The sequence below is a fragment of the Lineus longissimus genome, chromosome 1 (assembly GCF_910592395.1).
Source record: "Lineus longissimus chromosome 1, tnLinLong1.2, whole genome shotgun sequence".
NCBI lineage: Eukaryota > Metazoa > Nemertea > Pilidiophora > Heteronemertea > Lineidae > Lineus > Lineus longissimus.
Window position 1 is genome coordinate 9,844,357 of NC_088308.1, and position 10,850 is coordinate 9,855,206.

Sequence of the window (10,850 nt, forward strand, 5' to 3'; positions counted from 1 at the left end):
CAAAATCAAGATGGCTGCCATGGCGGCCATACTGGTAATCCGATGACACCAAGTTTCGAAAGCAACGTTCCCCCAGTATGTACAAATGTACCATCCAAAAATGCAATCAATCTGCTCAATCGTTCTCCGTTTAATTGACGGACACCAAAATCAAGATGGCTGCCATGGCGGCCATACTGGTAATCCGATGACACCAAGTTTCGAAAGCAACGTTCCCCCAGTATGTACAAATGTACCATCCAAAAATGCAATCAATCTGCTCAATCGTTCTCCGCTTAATTGACGGACACCAAAATCAAGATGGCTGCCATGGCGGCCATACTGGTAATCCGATGACACCAAGTTTCGAAAGCAACGTTCCCCCAGTATGTACAAATGTACCACCCAAAAATGTAATCAATCTGCTCAATGGTTCTCTGTTAAATTAACGGACACCAAAATCAAGATGGCTGCCATGGCGGCCATACTGGTCATCCGATGACGCCGAGTTTCGAAAGCAACGTTCCCCCAGTATGTACAAATGTACCATCCAAAAATGTAATCAATCTGTTCAATCGTTCTCCGTTAAATTAACGGACACCAAAATCAAGATGGCTGCCATGGCGGTCATACTTGTCATCCGATGACGCCGAGTTTCGAAAGCAACGTTCCCCCAGTATGTACAAATGTACCATCCAAAAATGTAATCAATCTGCTCAATCGTTCTCCGTTAAATTAACGGACACCAAAAGTTTGGTCGGGACGCACCGACGTACGGACGTACGGACGTACGGACGTACGGACGTACGGAAAACCCGAAAACATAATGCCTCCGCTTTCCCTAAAGCGGAGGAATAAAAACTAATATAAAACCAGGCTAAAACTCAAGAATTTGCTGAATCAGTTCTCATGCATCATGCGCTGGTTTAGTCTCAAATGCCTCTCAATTGGTTCTCCGCTGAAGGCAGGCTTTCTTACAAAGTTGTCTCCTCTTTGCTGAGCAACAGCAGCTATTACAGGTAGAGCAAACATGACTGCTGGTTTTATTCTGATATTTGACCTCAGCACAGTCTTAAGTCCTAAGACTTAAAACCGACCATGTACATTTGGTAGTGCATTTTACAAATCTTTTAGCTCTCTGTTCAGATTAAAACTTCCAAAGTTTTATCAGAGTTTTCAAACTTGTCTTAAATCTGTCTAAAGACAGTTTCAAGACAGTTTTAACCAAAAACATGTTGGGAGGTCAAATACCAGTTTTAGCCTAAAACTTTCTTAAAACCGGTTTTAAAATCTGGTTAAACCCAATACTTGACCTCATCCATTCCTACATATTTGAAAATATAATCAGGAGAAGCAGATAATGTAGAAAGAGAAATTTATTTAATAAACGAGAGCGAAATCGAAATAGGTGACGTAGCCTCCATCTAATTTATTCGGATGGTGATAGACACATGAATCAAAACTACATGTCCCTTGCACGTTGTTTAGTGTATCATACACTGCTGATAACATAGAGCACGTTGGTTCTTCATCTGGAACAATTTGCTTGCTAAAACATATAATGGCTAATTATAGTGTATTCAAAATTATATGGATTTCTTGAAGCTATATGTGACTACAGTAGGTGGTCCAAACATACAATATACTCTCAACTCGGCTGTATAAGACCAGGTCATATATTTCTTGCCCGCCCATGTAGGATTACCCAAAATCACGATTCCAACCAATGAAGTCTGACGAGAATTTGTATAGGCCTAACACCTCTAACCTGGATGAGTATCCTTGTGAATAAACATCATAAATGTGGTATTGGGCGGTATTATCAACCTGGTCTTAATTATAGAGCCGAGTTGAGAGTATATACCAATTTTTTTACCTTATTTTTGATTAAGTCGCCTTTTTGTCCAGTACGAATCGTGAATGTATTATGGATAAAAATGTCAGTGACATAGCATGTGCTTCTTGGAGAAAACCAATTCAATACAATGAACGATGTTTGATTTCTGCTGTATGTAGTGATACAGTGATACAGTGATATACAAGCCAATGACAAAACTATCTCTCTATTCCGCTTTGCTTTTTTTTCTCCCAAGATCCACGGGTCTACCGACATAGGAATGGTAGTAAAAGTTTGAAAATAACACAGTCATGATAAGTGCATACAGAATGGAATAGATGCAGAAACTATGGTTGAGATACCCGTAGACGCCGAAACAAGATCCGATCAAGAACTGGGCTATTTGAAGTTGGGTGACTTGTTTTTTCCATTGAGGTGGGTCGTCAGGACACATGGCGGCCATCCCGTAATAGATGTAGAGACAGATATGGACAAAGCTGTTCATGCTGAGGTAGAAAGCTATTGCCGGCCACGGGGTGTAGGCGGCAGCAAAGTTACTCAGCATTACCATGGAACTGTGATGAAACACGTGTAGGAAGGAGATCTGGCGTTGTTTATGTCTAAGCACCATGAAGACAGTGTCCATCAGTTCTAAGTTCTTCGTAAAGTAGTACAGGTAGTACACTTTTCCCAAGCCCTCTGCGGGTTTCATATCGTAGATTGACGGACTTTTGATGAAACCGAAATAGACAAATCCGAGGAAGGTGCAGATGCTTACAAAACAGCAGATGAAGTTGTACACAACTAGTACCTGAAGAGTCGAGAAGGGAAATGTTGAGGAAACTTCGCCTAAAGAATAGATACTGGACTGGAGGCATTGTTGTCTCTCCTGACACCGCAAGGGTGGAGCTAAAATGGTGGCCACAACCGATTCGATAGCTGAGGTCTTGGCAAAATACCATGCCTCTCCCGCGACCCGAGCGTTGTTCTGTGAGACAACCAATACTGACAATGAGGTATCTAAAGTATTTATCAAATTACTTAGGCCCGAGTCGACACACGGCATCAAATAACTAGCAAGATCAGAAATTCGAACGGGATGGGGTGAGATGCATTTAAGACGCTGTTCAGCTATTGCACCTTCTTTGATCCCCTAAACGAATACTACTCCTACCGAATACTGCCTATTAATGATTACCCCGACTTACCGGTCTGACGAATACTGGCTTGGTCATGGCCTGCCACAGAGGCGACATCAGCACCAGAAACATGTAGGCACAGAACGTTTTAAAGGACGGCAAACCAACCACTGTATTGAGGAAGATGGTTAACGTAATGGTGTTATTCTCAGCCATTCTGACTGCAAGTGTTTCTCTGAAAATATCAAATGTGCAGATGGGATTTTAAAGGCCTCCGCTTGCTCAAAAAGTTTGAAAAAGTAGCCTCAAACTTTAATATTTAGTTGTGTAAATGCGCACTGACTATAAATATTAACAATGCCGTTGTGTAGACGTACATGTACGCATATACATCGGGTGGATAAAAACGCGCCGAAATTCAAGGGTTAATGACTACAAAGATATCCAGTCTATGGCAACAACTTGAGAATTAGATTTATTGCAAAATAAAAATGATGTGTAAAAAAATGCAGTGTCGAATACCTCATCAATACTCTCTTTAAGACCAAATGTAACGCACAAATTCAGAGCGCTGTATCTCAAAAGGCGCCTAGCCAATCCTAATGACATTTCATGTATTTCATAATTCGCACTTTCCAAGTGCGTTTGTGAGTTCGAAATCCGGCTCGGTATGACCCGTGCCAGCGGTTGTCTGAATTATTAAAAGGGCCGGTTACAAGCGATTAGGTGACTATCGCCCGAATAAGTGACCCAGTGGCAACTCGTGTGTACCCCCTTGGAAAGGAGATCACTTCATCGGTTGATTCTGTGTCACTTATTCGATTGGGTCACTGAATCGGGCGATGTCACCTAATCAGTTGTAATATATTCAAATGTACATTTTCAACAGAACACAATTGGTATCAATCTACATTTCAATATCAATCTATACATGTAGCTATCGAATTGACCACCACATTTTCCCCGCCTGTGGTGCCAACGTACCAAATTACATTTATGAATGTGCATGGTTGATCTTACCACAAACTTGCGGTAAAAACCCCCAACTCGGAAAGAAAAGGAAATTGATTCAATCTACAAGTAAGATATCGTTCGCTTGAGGCACTGCGCAGATCGAGTAATCTGCATTACTTACCTGGTATATACTAGTTATGAAACCGTAGCACTGAGTGTGTATACTCGTATTCGAGGTTTTAGAGCCGTGAGTAAGTTATGTCTGCCACATATCATTGTATTGTGTAGTACATCATCAAAAAATCAATCTTTCCATGGCAATTGGATGTGCGTGCCAGGAGGGGAAGACCAGGTGTTCTATCCTCAGGGTTAGGTAATATTTCAGAAACATTATGGCTGCTACGCTGTGGCCTGTCACTGTAAACATTGTCTCGTTTTTTACTAGAAAATTGGTCAACTGACATGACTTAATCCGGCTAGGTGATCCACGCCGGAATTTTAAACAGAACACGAGAAGTTAAATTTTCTCATGGGGTGAAAATGTAAAATGAAGCGGGAAATTGACAGATCCTTACCAGTATGCTGCGCGAGCAGTCCTCAAAATTGTCAGAATTATCTGAAACGACACGCAGAACAACCTGACTATTTCATGCAATTACTCGCAATACCATTATCTGTTCTATACGTTTTGAACTCTCTCTTTCTGATCGCGCGTAATCAATGCGGATGAAAAAATCGATGATTCTGGTGTGTTTACAGCCTAGTATCTCAACATCTCGAGACATGTAGCAGCGAGTTATGCAATGCCAGCTCAGATTCATGTGACTCAGTTAGTTATCAAATTCACACATCTTCATATTATATGCATCTCACAGTCTATGAATGTCGTAAAATCTCTGATTAAATTAGCATGGCCATATTGAAAGGGTTAGTAGTTTATGTATAAAACAACACTCGCCAATAAGAATCATACCATAACCTTAGACCAGAAGTATATTAGCATAAAGTTGCATCTCCAAATCGCCGCTGCATATCAAAAACCGCTGAAAATGGTGTACGATTTTCAGATTTTCTGACATTGTAAAAATTGCCTGTTACATAATGAAGAGACAGTATTAGCTGGCCAACTGGATATACCATTCTCTGCTGAAAACCGCATTCAACTATCTTATTCTATCCCTGTGATATTTAAAAAACCTGTGGACATTTACTTTCTGATAGGACTATACGTGTAGCCATAGAAACAGGTTCTTCCGACCGTAAAATTGAAGTTTCAACTACATTGTATTGGCAGTATATGGCGATAAATACTTTAGTACTTCTAACATGTATGTCGAGTCCATTTTTCACATTATTTCTAAAATGGGGAGACTCGGTTGACATTGCTGTGTTCGATGGTCTATGGATGCTCTCACGCAAAGTCTTCCCGGGGCCTACTCAATTTTTACCATCAAATCTATCACATAGAATTTTACTGCAAGATTTATGAAAAGTATTTGAGGGAGGTACTTTTGCGGGAGGTGAACATATGCGACAGGTATTGTACCGGCCGCATATTTCTTCTTTATGTCTCCTCCCGGCCCACGTACCATGCATGCATTTGGTCAAGAGTGACCGCATGTGGAACCAGTACATACAAGGCATACCCCACTGTTGTGTTTCATGCTAGATTAATGGTATGTCTATGTGCATTTTCTTACCTTATTTTAGCGAGCCAACAAATTATCTTTTCGTGATGCCGCCCCAACTCCGTCGCAAGCTAACGCCAAGAGTGAGCCCATTCTACAACGGTGTTTACCTCAGTACACATGCAAACCCATGCATGCAAATGTTAGCGGTAATATATTGAAAATGTTACAAAAGCTTTCCCGTGGATCGAGTTCACCGCACGAATATTTCACTTCATCACTATGGTAAATATTCAATAGTCTATTCAGCACAACCCATTCAGCCGCACATCATTATTAATTTTATCGATTTAATTTTAAGGTCCAACATGTATGCTGCATGTGGCCATCTATACATGTATACTGAACACTTAAAGGGGATATTCAGTCAGGCGAGTGCACATCAGACAAGCCTATGAAGAAAAACCAAATCGTTGCTTTATCTTGTGACAAACCATGCTAAACCGTTGTACAAAAGGTATATGGATTTACTTTGGCAAAAGGTCGGGATGCGTGCAACAGGGTCCAATTTGAGCGACACCCCTAGGGCCCTCTAATTTTAAGAGAAGGAAGATGGACGACTCCATATCCCCTTTAAGTATTTTGAAACGTCCAACACTCTGTCTCTAACTATCTTGAATGTTTATGATGCACCACAAACGAGCGATTTCCGTCGCTGCGACATCAAATCACGATCGCATGCGACAATATTTCGTTACCTTGCCGTTTTCATTGTAGGTGTCTGTGACAGAAATCAGTCATCGCTGGAACCTGGCCGAATACCAAACAGATGTGATTCTTATTGTAGCTCATTGAGAGTAGCAATATACACGGATCGCTTGTTTGCGGTGAAAAATGGGAGCCTCATGCGATAAATACATCTTGATTCCCGGTGGAGTCATTTGCGGGAAACTCTGTGACTGGTCTAGCGATCATGATTAATCGCAGGTTACTCATTTGCGGAGCGCACAAGCCGGTTCCATATGCATCGAGGACAGCGTTTCAGAGGCGTTGGACTAATTCCGATAAAGGCCCAAGAGCAATGTAAAATCTTACTGGGAGGGGCTGTGCCATTATGAGTCGCCATTTGGGTATCTGATGAATTAAAATTCTACCTGTCCACTTCGGAACAATAGCTGGAAACAAGGTTAGCAGTGAGTGGGCGTCCGTGCCATTAGCATGTCAAAGTCTTGTGGTGTCCAATAAATAATGCAGGATTGAATAGAAAATAACTGTTCAAAGTAATGAAATACAACTATGTATTAAAGTCCAACATGATCATTTATAATCTAAAACGACGAAATAATTTTGGCAAATAATTCAATTCCCAAATGGCGCCTCATAAGCCCCTCCCTTTTTAAAATTTCTGGATCCGCCATTGTACATAATATCACTGGTCGACCGTTGTTAAATCGGGCAGCTAAAATGTAGAGGCAGCACAATTCAAGGCAATGGTGCATCCAGATATTTTGGAAGGAGATCAGAATCTTGGAAACGTAGGGAGATAAACAGTTCGGGTCGTCGGACTCCGCTGCAAAATTTGAGGGGCTTGTCCTTTTGCCCTTGGTCCTGACTGCATCCCCTTCCGTGTACAAAATCGTACATCCGCCCCTGATGTAGCCTTGCCAATGATTTGCACATCAAGATTTAGTTGGAGGGATTTTTTTTGCGCCTCTCTTTCTTGAAAAATCTTTCTCAATAACCATAAGGTTGCCTATACACCGCTCAGACACTGACACAAAATAGCGATGGTCTTTATATTCCGAACATCGAACCCAAGACCTCGCGATTATGAGTCCGGCCTATAGCCTAGTATAAACAATATGGCAACAGCTGTTGATACAGAACTGGTACAATACAGTAGCAGTCCTATTAATGTCTCGTTGACCCTTGATTTCGCACTCCTCTCTAAACAATTTGTTAAGTGACTCGAAACAGGACAAATTAAGAATTAAAAAAAAATTGCGATTGTTTCTTTATTCGTTGCATCATAACAAGCAGAAGTCCATCATGGATTTATGACGGGGATTAATTATCAACGCTTCATCCATGGGCCCATCCATGGATCTTTGATGGAGAATCTCCATCAAAGACCCATGTTGGTTCCATCCATGGATCGATGATGGAGAATCTCCATCATACATGTATATACATGGATTGAACCACATACAGTCCGATCTACAATCATGGGTCCATCACTGATCCATGGATGGAATTCGTCATAGAATTCTGGAAGGGCCATCGAAGAACTTATGTAAGAATTGGGGGGATATTAGAATTATATTAGAATCAGTGGATTTGCCATTGACCAACGTAGAATCTATGGGATACGTATATGTAAAACATGGTTTGATGATAACCATCAAAGATCCATCGATGGACCCATCAATGATCCATGGATGGATACTTTTGCCTGAGAGGGAATAGCATGAATATGCATTGGGACATTATACAGTGTGATGACCATTGACAATGACCACGGGACATGTTATTACATGACTTGATGTCATCACGGCGCCTCGTCTGGCACGAATGTGATGTAATGATTCATGAATTTTCGTGAAAGATGAAATAGTTACGGATCTTTACTTTTTAATGGTTTAGTCCTTTCCCGGTGTTGTGTAAGGTAGGCAGCGTAGTAGAAGTTAGAAAAAAGGATCATCATACTTAGTGGATAGAATATTGAGTATACGCAGAATTTATGGAACTGGTAACCATAAAGTGTGAATACTAGTATAATCATAAACTGGGCGATTTGCAGCTGGGTTAAAGCCTTTTTCCACTGAGGTGGGTTGTCGGGTTGCAGGGCTGTCAAGCCGTAGTAAAAGTAGAGGACAATGTGAACGAAACTGTTCATGCCGAGGTAAGGTGCGATTGCGGGCCACGGAGTGACTGTGGCTGCATAGTTACTCAGCATGACCATTGAGCTGTGATGGAAGACGTGAAGGAATGAGATCTGTCGCCGCTTGTGTCTTAAAACCATGAAGACTGTGTCCATTAGTTCGATGTTCTTGGTGAGGTAGTAAAGGTAGTAAACGGAACTCAGACCCTCAACGTACTTCATGTAGTACAGTGATGGACTCTTGACGATGCCGTAATAGATGAAGCCAAGGAACGTGCAGCAACTCAGGAAACTACAGATGAAGTTGTATGCGACAAGCACCTGCAAGTACAACAAGAAAACAGAATTTACCAAGTCAACTCGTTGGCTAATCATGTCGTCACGGACCTTAACTAACCTCAAATGCCAGATATGCATTAACATTAGTGACCAGAAAATCATTGCTACTGTGCTCTGCCGCATTTTCGTCGTCTTCTTCGGAATCGTGTCAAACTATACACGTGTATATATCTGCGGGTTGACTAAGGACGATTTTACATGTACATATACGGTACCGTGGCCGTACTTACAGGTCGCATATCAAGGGGCTTGGTTATTCTCTGCCAAAGCAGCGATAGGAATATCATCATCATGTAGAAGCAGAACGTGATGAAAGATGGCATGCCCATCACGATCTCAAAGAAAACCCAGATCGTGATCATTTTCTTTGATTATCTGAAAATAAGAGTCTATTATAGTCAAAGCTCAATTGCTCGAGGACCAGCCGCAGTCGCAAAATCATATGCGGCTGATTTAGGCGGCTCACAGTCGTGTCCTTGACCTCGGGTTTTTGTCGCAACAACTATTTCAGTGTGTTTTTCATTTCTTTTCGTCGTACTTCTGCCAAATTTGCCCGCTCTTTGTAGAAGCGCAATCAACGGTATTCGACACTTTACTTTTTCCTTGGGTTATGATTCAACACTTACATGTGTGCGAGGTGGTGTGAGATTTTAATGTACCACTGCATATTCGAGTTAGTTATATCGTACAAGCGTTGTGGTCATGGGCGAGCGATCTCAGCTAAACATAGAAACCCGAGAGGTCAGTCTCCCCCGAAAGGGATCACGACACTTAATTTTATTTCAGTCATGCTGTGTTCCGTCTTAATAAAGATTTGCTATAAAAAGTGGATCGTCTTCAAAACTCTCTTCTGAAACACTGCTCATCAGTAGTTCGATACTGCAAAATCAGCCAGGAGCCCTCGCGACGCCTTGGCTTGCATAGAATTACAAGTAGGTCGATAGCCTCAGCTGCCTTATTGATATCCTTCAAATTCACGAGCAGAGCTCGTCCTTTCTACAGTGACGATTCTATAAAATCACAGGTATGACTGGTTCTACTCACGTGCGTTCTCGATTAGATGGTCCTTTCTCAAATTTTCCAGAATTTATCGAGCCAGCTATGAATCTTAACCTACATGTATAAGTACCCCGTCCACGACCATATCGGTCTACAGCCGTCTGATGCCGGGACTGGATCGTCCTCTTTACTTTGTGGCATACATAAATGTGTTTGGGTTGATGAATGATCTAGAGGTCAGGGTCGAGTGATTATTATTACCACAATCTCGCTTATATCCCCGGGCGTATATCAACAATAGCAGAATATGTTGTTTTGACATGTCTGCATTTTGATAGTCTGTAGATAGTACATGGTAATAGAGTGAATCAGTTCTACATGTCGGTTAAATTTCCATGATCCCAATCGTGTAATCTGCGTGTCCGTCTCCTGGGCGCAGACTCATGGCAGACATGTGTAACTGTATGATCATCCCTTTACCTACATTCTCCAACACGTATCACTATCATGAATATACATCACAAAGCAGGGTGCTGCCATCTTTCCGATATAACTATTGGGGATTCCCAGATGTAACTTCCGGAGGTGATCCCGTCATTTGCTGCATTGTCCGCTTTCAGTCATAAATTTGGTAGTAAGCTTATATATTATTGGTAGGTCTGCCCTTTTACCCATGAGTTGGTGATCCATGATACCGTGACTCTTTGATTTAGTTCGAATCACAAAATCTATTATGGGTGTGCGCGCCATGTTAGTATTTATTGGGGGTTGGTTCAATACCTGGCACTGGGAGGCTGGCACTGGTACTGGCACTGGCACTGGCACTGACCCAAGGATGCATTCCAAAAAGGTCTGCAGTCCACTGAAGTTCATACGCCAGTGAAATGAGACTGCTGTCAGTCATCATCATGGGCCTTGCAATCATTGTCTTCGGTATAGTCTCTCTAGTCCAATCTATGCCTTGACCTACATGTACTTACTGCATAGTGTAGCCCATGTGTAGGCCTGTAATTGACATGATAGAATATAAGTTAGTGCAGCAGACTAGGGCTGATAAGCATTAGGTGTAGGCTGCAGCCCACTGGCTGTGATGA

The 10,850-nt window shown here is 41.8% G+C and overlaps 2 protein-coding genes across 3 annotated transcripts; both read right to left on the reverse strand.

The window, feature by feature from the left end:
* Positions 1 to 1,339: 1,339 nt before the first annotated feature.
* Positions 1,340 to 5,811, reverse strand: LOC135499057 (very long chain fatty acid elongase 1-like). 2 transcript variants are annotated; one of them, XM_064789700.1, is made up of 4 exons: positions 5,610 to 5,810; positions 4,485 to 4,525; positions 3,025 to 3,190; positions 1,340 to 2,627 (listed from the first exon to the last, which is right to left on the reverse strand). In XM_064789700.1, exons 3-4 carry the CDS (start codon positions 3,169 to 3,171, stop codon positions 2,043 to 2,045), a joined length of 732 nt encoding a protein of 243 aa, XP_064645770.1. In that variant the 5' UTR covers positions 3,172 to 3,190; positions 4,485 to 4,525; positions 5,610 to 5,810; the 3' UTR covers positions 1,340 to 2,042. The 2 variants fall into 2 exon arrangements, with proteins under 2 accessions (XP_064645770.1, XP_064645777.1); XM_064789707.1 differs by lacking the exon at positions 4,485 to 4,525 and having other exon boundaries at positions 5,610 to 5,811.
* Positions 5,812 to 7,568: 1,757 nt separating this feature from the next.
* LOC135488013 (very long chain fatty acid elongase 1-like) lies at positions 7,569 to 10,221 on the reverse strand. The gene is made up of 3 exons (XM_064772375.1): positions 9,802 to 10,221; positions 8,988 to 9,132; positions 7,569 to 8,739 (listed from the first exon to the last, which is right to left on the reverse strand). Exons 2-3 carry the CDS (start codon positions 9,117 to 9,119, stop codon positions 8,152 to 8,154), a joined length of 720 nt encoding a protein of 239 aa, XP_064628445.1. The 5' UTR covers positions 9,120 to 9,132; positions 9,802 to 10,221; the 3' UTR covers positions 7,569 to 8,151.
* Positions 10,222 to 10,850: the final 629 nt, after the last annotated feature.

Excerpts from the sequence above, each read along its gene's own strand:
- LOC135499057 (XM_064789707.1), bottom strand. The coding sequence starts at position 3,171 with ATGGCTGAGAATAACACCATTACGTTAACCATCTTCCTCAATACAGTG. Across the intron at positions 2,628-3,024 it reads AGCCAGTATTCGTCAGACCG|GTACTAGTTGTGTACAACTT; the intron begins GTAAGTCGGGGT and ends TCGACTCTTCAG.
- LOC135488013 (XM_064772375.1), bottom strand. The coding sequence starts at position 9,119 with ATGATCACGATCTGGGTTTTCTTTGAGATCGTGATGGGCATGCCATCT. Across the intron at positions 8,740-8,987 it reads AGCCCCTTGATATGCGACCT|GTGCTTGTCGCATACAACTT; the intron begins GTAAGTACGGCC and ends TTGTACTTGCAG.